Source organism: Lycorma delicatula, chromosome 10 (genome assembly GCF_047948215.1).
Source record: "Lycorma delicatula isolate Av1 chromosome 10, ASM4794821v1, whole genome shotgun sequence".
In the NCBI taxonomy this organism is placed as follows: Eukaryota; Metazoa; Arthropoda; class Insecta; order Hemiptera; family Fulgoridae; genus Lycorma; species Lycorma delicatula.
Window position 1 is genome coordinate 2,269,148 of NC_134464.1, and position 21,993 is coordinate 2,291,140.

At 32.4% G+C, this 21,993-nt stretch overlaps 1 protein-coding gene across 3 annotated transcripts in view; it reads right to left on the reverse strand.

Annotated features, from left to right (window-relative positions):
- The window catches only part of cno (adherens junction formation factor afadin), a 650,000-nt gene that overhangs the window by 381,825 nt on the left and 246,182 nt on the right, over window positions 1-21,993 (reverse strand). Inside the window, exon 1 of one of the 3 annotated variants that reach the window (XM_075376812.1) lies at window positions 15,426-15,519. The exons of the other annotated variants lie outside the window; for them this stretch is intronic. Within the exon in view, the coding sequence (XP_075232927.1) occupies window positions 15,426-15,447 (22 nt within the window). The 5' untranslated portion in view covers window positions 15,448-15,519. Of the gene's footprint in view, window positions 1-15,425; window positions 15,520-21,993 lie in introns of those variants that run through there. 3 annotated transcript variants of the gene reach the window in all.

Sequence of the window (21,993 nt, forward strand, 5' to 3'; positions counted from 1 at the left end):
AATCAGAAAAAAGAAAAAACCGAGCGAAGAAAAGAAAACTGGAAAAGAGTTATAGGGCCAGAGAGACAAAGCCTCTCGTCATCGTTTGTTCGGCGTTTGCAGACGACTACGCGATCCTAGCGGAAGATTTAAAAACGGTAAAGGAACAGAACAACAGGTGAGGAAAACGGCTGAAAAAAGGGTATAGAATATCTTTCGTAAAAAATATATCACAACATAGAAAATGCACCCGAACATCTTATTAACAAAAGATACGGTAAAATCAAGAGAGCCAACTTCAAGTACCTCGGAGCAATAATATAACCCGACGGACTAAACAAAGAAGCCGATAAAAACGAGATCACAAAACTTACAAAAGCCTGTGGAACGACCGAGAATGTACATAACAAGAACGGGGAAACCCCTGTTTCTTCAGATTACACGACAACGCCTTAGGAAACCGAGGTGTTACACAACGACGGAAAGACTCGAGGAAAATATTCACTCCGTATGCGACTGAACGCACGACTTTAGACCTGGAAGAAGTAAAGAAAATTGAAACGTACAAAGGAAAACACTAGCACCCAGAAAACCAGAAGGTCGGAAACTACAAAAAAATGATGAACTTTACCGTAAGATAGACAAACGATCGGACGCGATTAGGAAACGCAGACTCGCCTTCTACTACGGTCGACGAGACCGGAAAAACAGATTGACCGACATAAAGACGACTACCGAGAGGTTCAAAACCGTCAAAGAAGATATAAAGGGAACGAGGATAGAAACACACGAAATAAAAAACAGAGACACGTTTAGACAAACATTTAAAACGTGAGAGTTGCAGAAGAAATGAACAAAAGCAAAACGGGATCTACGGAAGACGAGAATACTCAAGCGAACTAAAACGGCTTCACAAAAAATAAAAGTATTAAAATAGACGTGAAACCGTTTATCGTACTCCAATAGTGACCGGTGCCGCTAGAAAAAAATGTTTTTTTCTAAATCATTATAAATTTAACGTAGATATAAGTAAATTTTACTGGCGAATAAACGAAGACAAAACAAAATAAACCGTTTTTTCTCTTTTTACTAATAACTTAAAAAAAAAAAAAATGCGGTAAAGAAAAAGGTTATACGAAAAAGTTCTCACAAAGCAAACCAAATTTAAAATTAAAAAAGAAACTTTACGCGCTATTTAAACATCAGAGACCCTTTAAATATTGCAAAAATAACGATTTATTAAGTTTTCCCTTTTAAAAAATTTACTTTATGCCCGGCAACACTTAATTACGAAAGTAAAATAAAAGAAACTTCTGAAATAAAACTGCCGGTATTTATTCTTTAATACAAGAAAAAAACAAAATGTTTTATTTTTACGAATAGTTTTTCTTGCTAATATAAACGGAATAAATAATAAAATATTAAGATAATTAAAATTAAAAAACTTTAAATCATGTGACCGCCGATCGATCGACAGTATTTTCTGTCGAATAAAAATAAATAATGTAAAAGTACGGAATAAATAAAATAAACATTAAAAATATACGAAAAGCAAAATAATATAAACACAAAACGCCATTATTACGATCGAATCTTGACATTTTGCCACGTTAAAAGTTATAAATAGCGGTAAAACACTACCGTTCCAGCTGTTGCTGAAATACACCAGGAACATATAATACGGCATAACTACGTTATACTATGAAATTTAGGTAATAAATATGCAAACTCGTATACTAACAGAAAACGTAAATCATTTTATACGACGAGTAATTAATCTATCTAATTACGTAATTTAACCGATTTAAATCGAATTAATAGATAATAAAATAAGAAAATAAATAATTGAAAAATATTAAATTCGTAGAATTCAATACCAGAAGAATATTCAGCCGACTCGCATACGAAAAATCATAATACATACAGGTAGTAGTATTGTGAGTAGTAAATAAATAAGAATGAAATACAGTAAATTAATTTGGGGTGAACCTATTTTAGAACGGCCTTTCAATTTTTAAAATAATGTAGAATCGATCTTCAGTAATATATTCCCGATCCGATCGCAAAAAATATCCCGATTTCTCGTGCGTCTGGAGTTTATTAATTTACATACGATGAATCCAGCGGTTACTAGTTTTGTTTTTCTACGATTCCTGCGCGCAAAAGGTAAACAGACCCGCAGTAGGACCTCGATGAGGATGTAAAAATACGTAAACCCGTTAAATACCGAATACGATTACTCCATGAATAATTTACGGGATTATTTCGTTTCCGAGCCGCCAAATTCTTCCCGAAATACAAAATTCAATACGTTAATGTAAAATAGATCTTATTTTAGGACTACGTAAATTAAACGATTAAAAACGTTTTTTGAATACCATAAATTACGCCCCTCTACGTTTAATCTACATTGAAAAAACCTAGGGATCTTTTTCGGAATTTCCCCCCCCCCCAAAAAAAATAGTTAATTTTTTAACTAATCGGCCAAAAATCGATGTATTTTTAATATCCGATAAGAATTAGTGGGAATATGCATGTTTCAAAATAGCAGGAAATATTGATATTAACAATAACCAGGTTGGACAAATAACCCGATAATCAGATATAAACATTTATATTACCATTCTTATAACCATTTATAATTATTTATTTTATAAATATACCAACGCTCGCTAACCTTTTTTTGAAAATGCCGTGCCTTACCGGGATTCGAACCCGGGACCTCCGGAAGAAAGACTGAGACGCTACCACTCGCGTCACAGAGGCCGGCAATTATTGATTATTTAAATAGTCTAATCAAAACATAGCTGTTAATTTGTCTATTTAAGCGATCGAAGCGAGCATAAGTTAAGTTTAATTAGATTATATTTATAATTATACACAATAATGATTTTATTTTTAGTATACAAAATATGTTAATATGGAGAATGTTTAAAATGAGGAATAAAAGAACACTGTTCCGTTCCATGTTGAGCCGGTTGGTGTTGCACTCTAGCGTCTATTAGCGCTGGCCGGCGAGTTAGTCTCGTACGATTTCATTCCGGTCGAAAATCCCACAGAGTGCGGTCATGTACATTTAGTACATAGTTTCTCTTTTTTGCTCTTGTTCAATCCTCTTATTTCTAAATCGTCCCTAAATTTCCTTCTATCCACTATTTCTTTTTCCGAGATGTCCAGTCGTTCCAGGTCGTCTTCTGTTGCTTTCAACCGAATGGACTTCACTCGCCTTGACGAAGTTGAAAATTTTCTTAGCGAGTCTGTCTTCACCCATCTTGCATAAGTGTCCGTAGAACTGTAGACGTCTTTTCCTTAACTTGTCGGTGATGGAGTCTGTGTTTTCATACAATTCCTTTACGGGTCGTTTGATCCAGATTCCGTCTCTGAGGACCGCACCGTGGATTTTCCGTTCTTGCTTCTCTATTTCATAGATCTTGGTCATTCCACTGATTACTGTGGTTTCTGCCGCATACAAGGCCTCCAGGAAGACGACTGTGTTGTAACGTCGTAGTTTCGCATCGCGAGACACTGCCCTTTTGTTACAATGATTCCACGTAAGCTTTGTAGTTCGCCTTTTGTAGTTTGAGTATTCTGTCTGTGTCGGATATGCTATTCGGTCCCGTAGGTCGGACGGTTTCTCCCAAGTACTTGAAGCGGGGTGCTTGTGAGATTTTGCCGTACCGTTTGCAGCAGGAATTTTCCATTCCATTTGGTGTCCATAAGGAATTTGGAGTCCGGTTTTACAGGATATTTCATGCGGATTCTCCGATGCGAAAACGGTTACATCTTTGTTGTTCCATAATATAGCCAGGTCACCTGCAACGACCAAGCGTTACACGGTAATTCTATTTCCGTTCCGTTTTCCGATTTGGATACCTTTGACTTGTTTCTCCCGTTCCTTGATAATTTTCTCCAACACGATGCCGAACTAAAGTGTCGGACTCCTGTGTGAACTTCGAACGGGTTTGAAATTTCTCCCGTAAATTTGACTTTTGAGGTGGTTCGTGATAATGTTTCCTGGATGATAGCTCTGGTCTTTCTATCGATTCTCAAATTCTTGTAGGTATTAAGCATGGATATTAAACTCGTCTATCGACAGAGTCGTAGGCTTTTTAAGTCGACAAATGCGACTGTGGTGTTCCGAGATCGTCTGGTGTGTAGTACGGTGTTCAGATTCCAGATTTGTTCGATACAGGACCTTCCTTTTCTGAATCCTGCCTGATATTCGCCAACCTGCGCGTCCGTTTGAGCTTCGAGTCGGTTCAGCAAGGCTCTAGTGAGGGTCTTATAGCTGTTTTATATATATATATATATATATATATATAGTCCCTTAATTTATACGGATTTAGTTCTACAAGATCAAATAATTACTAAGGTCCATATATTCAATGCATACAAAAAAATTTTTAATGCGTTAGAAAGGATACGTTCTTTTTTAGTTAATACTGCGAGTCAAATAATTGTTATTCAAAAATTACTTCCGTAAAAGAATATTAATATTAATATGTAATTAATTATTATTTTATTATTTATATTATTACTTTTCTATGTTAGTAAAAATCGTTTGAAAATATGGGAAAATAGAAAAAATTAACATCGAGTACGTAGTAAGAATTATCAATCGCCGAGACAGCGTAGAACACAAAACAACCTCCCGGTAAATTAAAGTTCAATTTTTTTATTATTATTATGAAAGAGCGGACATCAACGGCTACGGTCATTAACCCGGTGAAAATCGGTAGCGTATATAAATATATCGTGGCTGATCGGGATTCGAACTCGGGATCTCTACACGAGAAGCTACCGACTCACCGCGGAAACAAAAAACGTATCGAAAGATGGTTAAAAAAAGAAGGAACAGCTGAAACAGAAAAAAATTACTAGGAGATGATTTTTGTACTATAAACGCAATAGAGATAAAAAAAACTACTATGCTACGCGATGTTGAATTTCAGACGAAGTTTTCAACGAATAGACAGGAGGAACGTACGAACGAGAAAAGTGACGCTATTTTACCCGAAACAAACCGCTTATTACCGCTATTTATCGATTCGCAAAACTAATACTTTTAAATATATACATGCGATGTACATAAAAAAAATTAAAAGATACATTACCCGACAAACTTAATAGTGATAAAGAGAAGCGGGAGAAAAAAGAGGGAACGACATAAAGAAATAAAACACGTGTTATAAAAATATTAACGATTAAAAGAACGATCTTCTTTCCGAAATAGAGCGGTTTGATACAAAATTGTCCTAAGTTCACATCATTTACATGTACTCTAATTTTTATCGAACCTGTAGTCGTCTGTTAATCTCTTCCTACTTCATGTACAGGCCAAAAATCTATTAAAATCCACTCTATGATGCAGCCGTATGCTTTTTTTTAATTAGTCATATAAATATTAAAGTATTAAAGCGCATAAAAATTCAATTAATTAAAACTTAAAGTAGCGAGAAAGACTGATTATATTAAAAGAAAAGTTTTTATCTTAATGTTTAGCTTTACTACACTTTTTTAATTTACTGTAACGTAAATATCTACATAATACTTCAATTTAATTTAAAATTTAATAAATATATGTCAGTTAGTTATTTTTTTTTGCACTTAAGCCATTTCTCTCGAATAATAATGAACAATTCATAACGCTACAAGGAGGCTAATAAAAAATATATATATATTATTATTATTATTATTTAAACAGAAATACGAACCAGCAACGAAAATACACAAGGCTAGGACAAAATTTTACATTAAATTTATTTAAACGTTTCCAAAAAAATTAAATTTTACCGGTAACACAAAAATTATTTCAAAATTGACAAAAAAAAACAACGTTACTAATAAAGACCGCGATAATCATTGGGCTTTACAATTTGTAAACGATGTAAACAATACATCGATTAAAATTTAATGTAATAAATTTTGAAACTTTAAACGAATTTTTAAATAAGTTTAATAATTATGGAAATATCGGGGAATAAACATCTTAAAAATTTACCTAGGTGATTATTAATAAATTATTTCATAATTGAAAGAAACTTTCGCGAGAATTTTTTTTTTAATTAAAACAAAAAGCTTACTTGAAAGTTAGAATTTATACGACAAGAAACCGTTTATCAAAAACAAATTAAATACGGACAATTCAGTACAATTTTAAAACCGGAAGTCCTTTACTATTCGGAAACGTTACTTTTGTCCGACGTAAACTAGTATTAGAAGAATCTTAAGCGAAATCTTAATTAGGATCAAAAACGAAAATTACGTTTTGCGATGGAACAAAGAACTCTTTTATAAATTCTCGCTTAAGATGACCGACGGGATAAAAAAATTAAAATTACCTTTTACGAATGTATATAGAGAATGGATATAGACAGATTAACAAAAACGAAAAAATACATACTTTCTTCCGTAACAGAAAAACAGATACGAGTAACGGTCTGGGGGAAAACTAAACAAAAATTCTAAGAAATACAACAGGAACAGAAAACGATAAACGATACGAATTAATTTGTAGAATTCGAAAAATTCAAAAGGTTTTCAAGAAGACAAAAACAACAAGAACTAAACAATTAGAAAAGAGGAAAAAATTAAGGAAAATAGAAAGAAGTAAATAACCGTCATCGCTTAGTCGTGAGCCGCCCTTACGAATTCCAAAATCTAAATTCGTCGTTATGACATACATTACTTTTTCTTTTTTCCTGTTTAGCTTCCGGTAATTACCTTTTAGATAATACTTCAGAAGATGATATATATGAGTGTAGTCTTGTACATTCTCAGTTCGACCGTTCCTGAGATGTGTGGTTAATTGAAACCCGACCGCCAAAGAACACCGGTATCCACGATCTAGTATTCAAACCGTGTAAAAATAACTGACTTTACTAGGACTTGAACGCTAGAACTCTCGACTTCCAAATCGGCTGATTTGGGAAGACGTATGACCGACCCGGCGTATTTGGACCCACTAGACCGACCCGACGGGTTAAGGTATGCATTACTTAAATAAATATAGTTTCACACGCTTATGTATCGGTAAAAAAATTAAATTTTTCAAGAAAAAACAGCTAAGTACTGACATTTTTAAGTCGATAAGATAACTTTATTAGCTAAATATCAGTAATACACTTTACAAACTTAATACTTTATTAAGTTTAATAACATCAGGGAGATGTTAAAGAAGAGGAAAAAAATAGTAACGAACTAATTTCTTGTAAGAGAAGATATTTTGTTTGCCGGATAAACGATTTCAACCAAAATCGATAAAAGAGGTTTAATAACCCTCCTCGATAGCTTTTAATATAACACGATTATAAAAGTTATATTAAATAATAACCCTTGTTCAAACAATACTTTTTTTAATCGGTACCGGATGTAATTAAAAAAAAATTAAATTAAAATATTTCCTAACTTTATGAAAAAAATGCCGACGCCTTGTATTATAAGCAAACCTATAGAAAAGTGTAGATAATGTACATAAAAGTTCAAATAAACGGTTTAGAAAAATCTAGTAACTTTTTGCATAACTTCCCCGACATTTGCATGGAGCCTAACGTTTAAGCCGTTCCTCGATAATAAATTCGATTATATTATCGGGCTTATAATCTAATCTATTTCATTACTTTACTTCTAAAAAATAAAAACACTAACGATAAAACGTACTGAATATGTTAAGGCAGAAAAAACTAACTTTCTCTTCCCTAAAGATAATTTTAAAATATCTTTTCTTACTATTTTTTCGCTACAATTAAAACCGATGAAATATATATATATTTACGGTTTTAAATATAAACAAAACCATATAAAGCTTCTCTCGAATAAAACAAAAGAATTTGAGAATGTTTTTACGAGTGCAAATAAAGAAAAAAGTTCATATAAACACGATCCAGAAACGCTGAAACTTGCTTCTAGATATTTTACGTTGAAACGATTCTTGTTTCGGTTTAAAATTTTAATGCGGTTTTTTTCTGCCCTGTTTCTATAAGTTTTGTTTTTAATAAAATTCAAATTTCTTAATTCTTCGTGTCGGTCGACGTACTTAAACGCGTTTTCTCAGAATTAAAATCTCTACAAATTTAGTTAGAAAATCTGATTTATTTACCGGCAGTTCAAGGATATTGCTGTAGGTCCAACCAAAAAAATAGTGTTTTATTAAACTGATTTTTCGTTTTACAATAACGATCTAAAAAATTAAAAGCATATAAAAATTTATCTACATAACTTAAGATTCGATTGAGGTCTTATTTCGTAACAAAACACACTAGTACCGAATTCCGCTACCGGCGCTGTCAACAGTGTTATTAAAAATGTTACGTTTGATGATGCGGAAGGTGATCGCTGTTTCTTTTTTTTCACGATTTGCAGTCAGCAACTGCAAACGTAATTTTCAACGTAGTTTTCGTCGAGAGTAGGGTAGGGAGGTTCCTAGTAAGCGTACAATTTACTCTTGACAGCAAACCTTCGTCGAGACAGGTTGTTCTGTTAAACATACAAAATCCCTCGTTAAACATAGCGAAAACCCTCGTGAAACTTTGCAATATATTCGTGGTATGTCTGAGGTCGATGTTTTTTGTGTCCTAATCGAACAAAGACCGTTCTTCCTCCAGAAGGCGACCGTAAACGGTGCCGTTTATCTTTTCTTTCTTTTTCCCGTTTACCCTCCGGTAACTACCGTTTAGATAATACTTCAGAGGATGAATGAGGATGATATGTATGAGTGTGAATGAAGTTTAGTCTTGTACATTCTCAGTTCGACCGTACCTGAGATGTGTGGTTAATTGAAACCCGACCGCCAAAGAACACCGGTATCCACGATCTAGTATTCAAGTCCGTGTAAAAATAGCTGGCTTTACTACGACTTGAACGCTGGAACTCTCGACTTTCAAATCGGCTGATTTGGGAAGACGCGTTCACCACTAGACCAACCCGGTGGGTTGGTGCCGTTTATCTGGACGTGCTTAATAATCTTCTAATTTCCCAGTTAGACGATGATGACTAAGATGGACGCAATAGTATCAGCAAGACGGAGCAACGGTTCACTACCGTCTAGAAGTGAGAGATCCTCTTGATACTCGATTCCCACGTCAGCGGATCGGTCGTGAAGGTCCAATCGTATGACCACCTCGCTCCCCATTGCGTCGTAAATTTAAATTAGGAGCTAACATCCAAGATACTCTAGGAAACAATACGATGATGCTATCGAATATCTAACCGTTTCTTAAAACCGTGCATCTGTATTCGACTGTTTAATAATTATCGAAATACGTTTTCTTTTGTAATATTGTATTATGTTTGTTCCGGGCGATGATAACGCGAAAGCGTTTTTCGCTCTCCCGAAAAAGCAAACCCCGCTCCCCAGATTTGTTCCCGCTAGAGTTTTTCTTATAGGGTTTCATTAAAGATCGGGTTTGTGTACCGCCTTTGCCTGCCGATCTTGTCGAACTAAAATTTCGAATTAACGCCGCAGCTGCAGAAGTAACAACCGATTTGCCGGCTACAGTCTGGAATGAAATCGACTTCGGCCGGTATGTATGACGCATTGCAGAACTTGATGTGTTTTTCTACGACACGAGACCGCAATCCGATCTATAAGATACCTCGATAAATTTTTATATGATTTTTAAGTTGCGAAGTCCTTTTTGAATCACCCGGGTATACATGTAACGGCTGAAACCATTCCCGTCCGAAAAATTCTCATTTATTTACAATAACAAAATAACAAATAGATTTTCAACTTGATAGATTAGTAAAAGAGAAAAGTTAGAAAACGTTTTTAACGAGTAAATCAGAGATTTATTAAAAGGTGCATATTTAATACATTTTTTTAAATCGATAATTTTTTTTTTTAAATCTCAAATCGACTCAAACATAATACGTTTAAGCGTCAATCCCTAATATGTGTATATATATATATATATATATATATATATATATTATATATACTTGTATATAAACCATAAGCTATCGTACCGGATTTCACGATAAATACATTAATAGTAAATAGATTATAGAAAAAATACATTCAACATACATTTTTCATCAGAAAAAAATTTAATATTTTTGAATCCAGTGGACATTAAAAAAACTGAAATATATAAATATTTAAATGGCGCTTAATATTTTTTGTCGAAAGCAGTACACTCAATCGATACAGTACTACAATATAAAGTTCTTTTTAGGGTACAAAGTATATACGTATCTTTCGTTAAATTTCGACTTATTGAAATCTAAAACAAATGAAGTAAGGTTTTCGTAAAAGTTTTTAATTTGGTGCCGACTGCTAAAAGTAAAAATTTAAAGTAGAATTAAAAAGTATTCTTTTTAGTGAGAATTTTTTCAAAACGATTTTATATCGAACATTATTTTTATTCAAAACACGGATGGATCATAACGTGCTACCGATTTTAAAAAGAACCGTTTATAAGAAACGGAGATGAGAAACTTGGATCTTACAAAATTTTAAAAAGGGATGCAAAGTAACTAAATTAAATAATGTATAAACTAACATAAGCTAAGGTCTCTGGAATCCGAGAAAGCAAATTATTTTTCTACCGTGTTCTTAAAAAATAAAATTAAAGTAAATCGTGTACGAAAGAAAATTTTTTTTATATAAATAAATAAAATAATAAATCCATCTGAAGTAAATTTTAAAAAGGGACCGTAAAAATACCTGTAAAGTTAAGATGTAGATGTACAGATTGAATTAGGAATCATTCTCGTTTGAAGTCTGTAAAAAACCAACAAACGTTTCAAATTGTAACTGATCGTTTGTATGCAATCTAGCGCGAAAATATTTATTATTACTAACTGTACAAAATCTCTATAAATAAATAAATTATAATGCCTAGGATTGATTTAGCAAAAATACTAAATAAATATATTTAAAATGTAAACAAACTTTTCCTAATAAAAACCCATCCGGTTTATCGCTCGACTTCTAATAACTTTAGAACTTTTTAACTGAAAAACGGTCAAATAATAATACATACAATGCATTCAAATCGTGAAAGTTCCAAAATTAAAACGTATAGGGACATGCACAAATTAAAAAAATACTTTTTTTACATCACGTTGTGATGTAAAAACACGTTTGTGTTGTCTATTATGTCATTTCTTAAAGTATGGAGATTCTCTGTTGAAAATACAAAAATCTCGGTATAACTCTGTATTTTTAAATTGTAACCGCTAAACGTAGAAGTTTAAAACCGTTAATGTTTAGGGTACACAAATATTCCTTTAACATTTGTTTTTAGTTTTTCGACTGATATTCAGAAATTATATAATAGGGTTTTTAATCCCGATCGAATGCAACATTTTTTAAAAACTGAAAAATTCCGTACTTCATTTCTTGCAGTAGATTGAGCTCAGGCGGCGGATCGGCCATCGTTATCGCTACGTGATAACGACTTTATCGTAATCTATCTACTCGGCTTGAAAGAAAAAATACACAGAAAGTAGAATTTTTTTATTAATTTATAATCGTAAAAGATAAAATTTTAATCTTTTATAAAAAGTTTTAAAACCGATAAACGTTAAGTTTACCATTCGAGAAACGACCCCCTGACCTACCTGTATATCCCCACCGGTTTAAAACCCCGGTTCCAAAATCGAATAACTTCGATCAGTTCCAACCGCATATATATAAAAGACACCGGGCCAAATTTGAATATTTTTAAGCCTGAAGCCGGTATATCCCGATTTATAAATTCATACAGGTGCAAATATACACGTGTTTGCGCGCGACCAGAATTTACTCTCGGCTTCTTTATTTCTCGACATTTCATAAACCTTTTGAGTAAAAAGAAAGACGATTTTTGACAAGATATCTAAACCGGGTATAGTACGTACTTGTACCTAGAGAAAGTAAATATTATAATACGCAATCGCTACAATAACGAGAAATAGTGTAACAGATAAACATTTTGGGTACTCGAAATTTTTGTTTCTCGACGCTTTGAGGTTCCCTAATTAAAAAAAAAAGCTCTTGCGCAATTCTGCGCTAGAAGACCGACTTTTCGTTTACGACGCCCTCACACGATGACGTTCACAGTACAACGCACTACGTAGTTCGATTAACGAGTAAACCCTACGCACAAGCGTCGAGTTTAAACTCGCTCGACGCTGCTACTCGCTGCATAAGCGCATATGAAAAATACACAGATACAAAGTCAACATAACCTCAAATTTTGGTGACGTCTGTTGTCGACCTTAGCTTTAGCGCGACTGAAGAACGACCGAACCGATCTTCATCAAATTCTCACACGCACAACTTCGGATACACTACTACAGCATAGCTAAATTTCAATGAAATCGATCTAGTAGTTTTGGAAAGTTTCGAGCCGCATATTTTATACGCGTATAATTTTCCTTATAAATACAGGAAATTAGGTTTTAAGTAAACGGTATTTTCATACTCCTCGTATCTCAAAACGCAAAGAAATTCAATTTCATGCCACAACCGCACCGTGCAAGCGAAAGTAATATCGTACGTTTTTCCAAAAATTCGGTAATGAAAGTCTAATTCTTTAATTACGGTTGATCAACTACTATTTTGCTTAATTTATCTCTAGAAAGGGAAAACTTGCAATCATATGTACCCTGATGTTACAGTGACATGTGTATATACTAATAATTTGTATAAATAAACGTATATTACGTATACAGATTATTGACCGTTTAACATTTTTATAAAAATCGAAGAATTGAAAGGTAAAGTTCCTCTTTAATCCACGGTGGATTTAAATTCCGCCGGAAAAGTTTCTATACTACGTACGTCGCCTTTTTTTTTTAAACGAAGCCTTAAAATAGTTTCCAGCCGTCATCGCATCGGATAGAGAGTAAATAGTTTTTACTAAACTCAAAATATTTTTATCTGAGATTTTTTGTAGAATTACTCTTTCTGATAACGATAGCTCAGGATTGAACAAACTTTTAATGATTTGTGGAATAAGTACGTAATTCTAAAACTTTTGTTTTATCAGTATTTTTTGTTTTCGCATTAAATTTACAAGATAAACAAGATCATAGGAGTAAAACTAATTTTCAACTTTATTATTATTCTATACGGAAAGGTAAAGTTTTATGCATACCCACAAAAGTTCCAAAACATCATTATCGGCCTTTTCAACTCGGAATCCAACTATAATATTACTAAAATTTTTTCAATATAATAAAAATAAAGCAAATAACTAAAAATCAACGGATCTTAATTTATTAATGTAATATAGACCGATTATTAATACGAGTAAATAGTAATTTATATTTTAAATATTCATAAAAAAATCAAAAAATACCGCAAATTTTGGATATCTCTTAACTGAACTTATTATTATTGAACACTGTTTCACCGATTCTTTTTTTATCATTATTTCTTTTGGAATAGCGGTAGCGCATCTTCTAAAGGCATAAACACAATTAAAAGGTAAACAAGTACTGCCAAGTCGTTTATTAACGCTAAACATAACTAACATCAACAACACGTATCAATACGACACATATCTAATGTAAAATATTAAGTTGAGTTTGCGGTCGATTAGTCGAAAAGAAAATTTTTAAATACTTTTTAGCGCGCGTCCTAAATTTTTCATTCCGCTTTTGTAAACGAGCAAACAATATTTTTGATTTTAGTTATCCGGAAAATTTTCTTACGATTAATCTTCGTAAATTTTTAATTTATTTTTTTACCGGACAACCGAGCCGGATTTAGTATCGCACGAATATCAAAATTATTGAAAAAATTTATTAAAAAAATCCTATTTTAGGTGAAAACAATCTAAAAAAGCTTGTAATACGATTAATCAAAAGCGATAAAAAAAAACCGGGCCTTAAAATGCATTATCAAATAACATAATTTAACAAGCGATTAGTAAATAAAGCGAAAAAATTAATCGAGAAAAAGTAAGTACGCAAACCAATAATAAAGAAGGCGACTCGACAATTCAAAGCGGTTCATTATGAAATAATATCTGAATACGAAATCAAAATTAATTTTCAAAAAAAATAATTAAGGACAAATACTGTAAATTTTTTTCTTTATTTTTGCAAAATAATATTTATTTACAGTTCTACATAGAATAATCCTTAATTAAAAAACAATATTATAGTAATAAGTATTAAATATAAAAGATGTACGGTTTAATCGATGGAAATCAGGATCGAAACTAAATGTTCTTTAAACGTTTAGGACGACCGATTATGTTCTTTACATACAGTCAACAACCATATCTGCATTACTACTTGAATAAGAGCCAGATTAAACGTAACAAAAAAAAAACAGATGAACTTAATATTACATTTATACATTAATATATTGAAAAAATAAATAAATTTAAACCCGGCAGAATTCGTTCAATTTATTCTTTAATTATTATAATTAGTATTATTATTATTATTTAATCCACTAATTTAAAGCTAATTAAATTATTTGATTAGCCAATTAGCAAATTTAAATATATTTTTCATACTTCACAATATGAAAAATATATTTTTTCTCTACGACGTACTTTATCCGGTACTATAACTTTACAAAGACGTTTTTTTTATACAAAAAGAACGTTATTCGTGAAAATAAATTTTATTAGGATTAAGTAATCGGTTATCTTATAAAAAAGAGAGAAAAAACAACACTATAAGTCGTATTAAAATACTACATATTATAAAATAAATTTTAAAAATGTATATATATTTTTACATAATACGTATATTTTAATGAACAATATGCAAATATAACAAAACGTTCCAGGGTTCGACCTCCGGTTTGGGATTGTCTCATAATGAAAAAAAAAAACCTTATATACTATTTATCATTACAAGTAAAAGATTATTCGAAGTAAATAATTAAAATAAAATAATTATTAATTATTTCCTTTTTAATCAAAACTCAATAAGAAAATTAAACGAGACCGTAACAATATGAAAAGTAGCATAACGATGAAGACATTTGTATCATTTACTTTTATTTATATTTAATACCGCTATTTTTTTATCGCTTTTTAATAATTATTTCGTTTTTATTAAAACGATTTATTTATTTTTTATTTCGCGGTTACATAACTTTAGTAACCGTTTAAGGATAGGCGCTTAAAATAATTTTCATTAATGTTTTCTGAATTGTGAATTATTTTTTATTTTTATTATTGAACGTATTTATTTTACGAATTTATATTTAAAAATTTTTATTTTTTTATATTTACGATTTTAATTATTAAATAAAACGCGATTTATAACATTTATTATGTTCCGATCAGAGAAGACATTTATTTATTTGTAAAAAAATCAGTTTTCTTTTTTATAATTTTAATACTTTATTAAAAGAAGTTTTCTAAAGACTTTTTGATAAAAATAATAATTACAATAATAAACTAATAAAAATCACAACGTAATAATAAAAATTTCAGGCGATATAGTCAATTCAAATATACATTTTAAAAATAAAATTAAAAAATACGTACTTCTAATACCCCAGTCCATCATTTTTTAATCTTAGTCGGAGACGATCGAGTCGTATGACGATCGCGCGTATGCGTGTGCGTGCGTAAAGACGTCGTGCCGATGAATGCCGTCTGACCCCCGCTACCGTAAAATGTACCTGCTGTAACTACCCATCCCCACTACTTTCCCCCGTCAATCAATCGCATTCCACTCGCTATATACTTATTCTTCCTCGATTCAAACTCATCCCTACCGACTACTACGTCGAAAATTTTGTTTATGCGCGCGCGCGAGCTGTCGATCGCTTAATTTAGTCGGAGAGGTGTAAACAAGATTTCAAAATACAATAAGGATTTAATGAGAGAACATCTGCAACACAAATAACGGAAAACGTCGATTTTTACCGCTATAGTCTCGGCGTTTAATAACAGTTTTTAAGTCGATATATCAATCGGATCGACGGTCCTCTTGTAATTAAAAGAAATTTAATATCAAATAAAAAAAAAATGTATTAGTTATTAAGTAATTTTTAATTAAAAATCCTTACTTCTTTCTTCGATCGTATAGATTATACATTAAAAATGGAGAAAACATTAATTACATTTTGCGGGTTTTTTTTTTTACTCGATACTAGGATTATTATTAATGATGTTTCAATTTTATAATACATACCTCCTGTAATAGTAATCTCTTAAGTAAGGGTATATTCTTTAACGGAAAAGACTTAAAGGGGAAAAAATTAAAACTGTCCGAAGTAACCGATCTAATATTTTTCATCATTTTATATACCGTAAAGTACCGTAACCGAAAAGGTTATATGTTATGTGGCGTAAGTTACGACTTGAAAATTACATAACGATTATAAAAAGTAGAAAATATTCAACCGAGGTCCATAAGAGAGGCGATGAGAAAAGTAGTTTTCTATTATGTTTTTCACAAATTGTGAAATACATGCGACAATCACCCTATTCACAAGAGGGGCTGACCGCACAAAGATCTCGTTACTCACGAGAAAATCGACCATCTATGTCGCATTCGTAACAACGACGGAGACGGATAGCGCTTCTCAAACGCAAAATTTATACCTTTAGAAAAAATAAATAAATCGACGTAGACGAAAATTACTTTGTAATAAAAATATATGTTTTCGGTCGTGAGTAAAACGGTAAACTGAATTCCCTTAAAAAATTATTATACCGTAACGTCTCAAACATCTCCATACTACACTTATTTTTCACGGTTTTTATTTTCTAACGACACCCGACATTTTTTTCAAGTAATAGGGGCCGAACCGTTTACCGATCTAGAATAACCGCATCGTGTTAAATTAATAAAATTATAAATTCCGGGAGGAGTTTCTCTACCTTATTTTTATACTCGTCGCGTTGAATCATTTTAGGGTTTGAACGCTTAACCCACCGGGTTGGTCTAGCGGTGAACGCGTCTTCCCAAATCAGCTGATTTGGAAGTCGAGAGTTCCAGCGTTCAAGTCCTAGTAAAGCCAGCTATTTTTACACGGATTTGAATACTAGATCGTGGATACCGGTGTTCTTTGGCGGTCGGGTTTCAATTAACCACACATCTCAGGAACGGTCGAACTGAGAACGTACAAGACTACAATTCATTTACACTCATACATATCATCCTCTGAGGAATTATCTAAACGGTAGTTACCGGAGGCTAAACAGGAAAAACAAAGAAAGGGTTTGAACGCTTGTTTTTCTGCAAAAAAAGTCGACAGATCGATGTCAAAAAATATTCGCTAAATTTTAATAAGTACTGACGGTTTTGTATTCTGTTATCCGGTCGGTGTTTTGGTATCGCGTTCGATTTTACGATATGCAGGTCGGCTTGCAAACATTCAATGTAACATAGCTAGAGGCCATTCGAACATATTTTTGTAGAGCCGATTAAACGGAGCGCATAGTACGATAAAACATACGTCGAGATTAAAAGATTGAGGGAGAACAGGATCCGATCCGCCGACCGACATCAAAGAATAACGACGAGAAAAATGCTTCAATTAGAATCGAACGAGTCGAACGATATCGCAGTAAGGCTAATAAAACTGTTATCACCGGCCTATAGACCGATTTGTGCATTATAAGATGCTTTAAAACGTTAAACTTGTCGTCGTTATTATTATTATTATTATTATTATTCATTATATGCGAAGTATAATATCATCTGTTGAAACTCCTTCAAAAAATAAAAATAAGTTTTCAAGATACAAAAAATGTTTTCGTGTAACACAACAAGATACTTCGGCTTTAGAGAAAGGCGTTTTTTTCATTCGCTTCCATTGCCAGCAATAAATTACCGAACCGTTTTCAAAATATCATACCGCCAATTTATTGAAATATAATTAAAAGTTTTTCTTTTACAGAAACAATACAACTCCGCCAATGAATTTTGCAAAAATAGTAATTAAAAAAAAACTTTTACAATCATTTTTGTTATCGTATATATATATATATATATATGTGTGTGTGTGTGTGTGTGTGTGTGTGTGTGTGTGTGTGTGTGTGTGTGTGTGTGTGTGTCGCGTTTACATCAATACCTTCTAAACTGTGAATTATTTTGTAGTTATTTTTTATACTTAGTACTTTCATATATTTAGCTTAATAATTTTCACGCATTTTAAATAATTAATATCGTTTTCATCACAACTATTTTTTATTTTAAAATTATTATTATGCACTTTGTGATGGGTTTTTGAATTTTATGATGCTTCTGTAACCAAGGTTTTACCACGATTTCCCTAAATCTATTCAAGTAAATGTCGGGCAATTCTTATTTTACTCCCGGGTAGCATAATACTAGGCCCAGCCGATGTCGAGCTTGCGACGTCACGAGCAGACTGCGTATTACTACTCGGCTTGACATCAACTCGGCGTAGCAAATCGAAGTATTACTTATTATCGTATTGTACGCGGTAAACTACATATTCACACGTTTACTAATTACAAACAGTACTTAATTAATTCTTTTATAGCTTTTCCTTTATTTGTACTAAGCTATTAATTTTTAATAATAAACAAACTTACTTGAATTTTCTTCATGCATCTAATTCAAACTTCTAGCGAGTTCACCGTCCTCGCTAAACGAATCGCTATCACTATCAGAGTCTACACGTATGATATAACATTCTGTTATTTCATCTATCGGTGGTTCCAGTTTATCACGCACTTTTTCAATATTTTTTTATTTTTTCACAATAGGGTTTCCGGTCATCTTCATTCGTGGAATTAATTTTCTCCGTAGTTAAGTTTTCAACATTTGTGAAAAAAAATGTTGCGTTGATTCGCCACATGTCTTTTTACGGCTGATCGTACCATTTCGATAGGGTTTAAATCAGGATGGTACGGTGGGAGTGTAAGAACACCGTGTCCATGTTTTTACAAACGTTCATCCGAGTGATATTTTTGTACTTTAGTTTTATGCAACTACTAATTTATATAACCGTGGTTTCAGCGTTTTTGAACTATACGGAACACGGGTTTTCTCCAATTAATCGGTCATATATTTTCTTCTGGATTTAGAATTTGACGCTTTATCAATACCTGTATTGCGATAAGGGGCGTTATCAACAACTGCTACTGACATCGACGGAAGATTTGAAATCAATTTTTCACGCGCCCATTTCATGAAATTGTACGTATTCATGTAGCGGTGGAGTCGCCGCTTTTCGAACTGGCTTTCCAAATTATGCGTTCAGAATAAAACCTATTTCTCTTCCAGCAAGAATTACTATTAAACGGTCACCTTTATAAAACTGCATATGAAGTCCCTCAACAATATCATCAGACCACGACTATCTCGAACAATGGGAAACGTACGTTTCATCCGAATAAACGATTGTAGCACTGCTTTGACTGTACTTGCCCACTGCCTGTAAATATTCAATTCTCTTCCGCCTGATATCGGATTCTTCAATTAAACATTTTCTGCTATTTTCAGCTTTACGCCAATTGAAACCTAACTCTTTAAAAATAACAGCTAAAGTTGATTCACTGCCTTTAAGATCAATAGGTAACTGAAGTTCTTGCCTTATTTTTTTTTTAAAGTAGGTAATTCATTCTTCTTCGAATGAAATTCATTAACCGTTCTTTTAACTACACCTAAATCAAACCTGTCCAGTCCACTGACAGGTTTCGAACGTCGTTTATACTTTTTCGGCGTGCTGAAAGTACACGATTGGGAAGTCGATTGAAGAATCATGTCTTTTTTCTCTTCTGAGTTTTTGAACCTGTGTTCTTGATATTCCCCAAGCAGCGGCAGTTCCTTCTTCGCATTTTTGAATGCCAATTATACGATTGTCGTCACCTAATTTACCTACTTTTAGAGCTTCTATTTTCATAAAATCATACGCATTATTGATAATTTCACATCCTTGACTGCAGAGTTTTTTTCTTAACTACGGATTTAAATTCTGCCATAACAAACCGCATCAATAAATACGAACAAAAATACAATGCATTGCAATAAATTTGGGGGAAATAATAAGCAATTATAAAATAATATGACCGCACAAAAACGCTATCCGAATAACTTTACCGAACACGATATAAACTGGAATAAAGTTTACTTCTTTATACACACAGTGTACTACGAATGACGGATCTAAATATAATCGTGACGAAAAGGAATTGTTATTGTTTACAAGTCGAGCCATTGAGCATTTTTATATATGTTATCGACTCAAGCGGACAGAATTGAACACACAACAACATAAATGTATTGTCTGGGCCCCCGTATTGTTTTGTAAGTCGAAAAATGAAATAAAAATAATAACTACGCGCAAAAATAATGTTTTGGAAAACAATAATATAATGAAATGTCAGCACACGACGTCACAAGCTCGTAGATTCGCTGGGGTAACTATACCCGTTCTTAAAGCGATCTATTTATGTTATCTGCCGATCGTAGTAAAAGATCTACTTATTTATACGATGATATTCGACCTCAAAATTTTTATTTTTATAAACAGTATGCAAAATGTAAAATCGATTTATTGCAATAAGCTATATAACTAAAAATCAGACGTTTAATTTGTAAATAATATTTTTAAATAAACGCGGCGACCGACCGACACTCAAGGAAAAATAAAGGTACTTACGTATTAACACCACCGCATCAAAACAGGAGTGTTTTGATTATTTAAATAATAAATAATTACAATAATTACTGAATTTATTAAATAAATACTCAAAAACAATTACGGTGTTAATTAGTCAAGGTTAGCGAGCGAAGCGAGCGTAGGTTAAGTTTGGTTAAATTATATTTATAAAATAAATAAATAAATATAAATAACCATTTATTAAAATTAATACAGAGACTGTTCATTTTCCACCGAAATCCGATCGACTACTTTGTTTTTAAATAAAGCTGTAGCTGCGGTGGCGTTAATAAGTAAGTACCAAAATAAATAAAATATGTGCCGAATCACTGTGCTACAACGATGTAAAAAAAAAAATCTCATTAAACGACTAAAATTAAAGTCACCATTCCGAAAAAGAACAGCAAGAAACAAACAAACAACTTTAGTTTTAACTCGACGTTGAATTATTAACGAACAAATAAAGTTAACAAATCAAACAGCTATTCGAGGACAGACTTAGATCTAGGGTATTAAACAAACTAATGAACTTAAGCGCAAACCGCAGCGCTACCGACACATGTATACATTATTAAGGAGAACCGTTACCCTGACGTAATTCGTAGAAAGACCATTACATACGTACCCTCAAGTACAATAACCTTTTAGAATGAAATTTAAGCCGCTTTTGCGGATCGGTTTACTTTAATGTAAATAAACTATAAATTTAATAACCTTAATTATTAAGAAACCTAAAATTATGACTGTAATAAAACTATCATTAAATTAACGATTTTAAACAAATTATTTAATTTAAAATTACGTTTATCTCCACCGATAACAGATAATATTTATTTTATAATATATATATATATATCTATTTGTTTGCAAACTTATTTTCTAAAACGTTCAACAGATCTACGAAGAAAAAATAAATTTACATTCATACACTAAAATCAAACAATTGTACGCAAGAAAATTGTAATAAAAAATGTAATAAGATGCTGTTATCAGCACATAATCTAGGTCTTCACGATTTCAGACTTATGCCGTTTAAAAAGTATAAAATTACAAGTTTAAATAGAAAAGGATATAAAAATTATCAAACGAGAATAGTCGATAAGTAACGCACCTTCTAGAATTCACGAGTACAACGATGGTATGGCGTATTTATGATTTACACCGCATCTAGCCTTACGCAGTCCTCTATCAAGCCCTGATCGCATCGCTGCTATCACCGATCTAATGGTGAGTACGATCATTCTTACCGATCGACAGCATAAGATGAATACAGTATAAGGCTATCTATCATCTTTGTAAGTCGTAGGCTATCCCTCTTTACTTAATATTCCCGACGGCTATAAAAAAAGTTAACGCCCCGAAAGGAATCGATCGAAACCGATTTTTAACATAAGTAATATATAGCTGCGCAAATAAAAGTCCATCAGATTTTCTTTTTGGGGACAAACCTGATCGAGGGACCGCCGTAA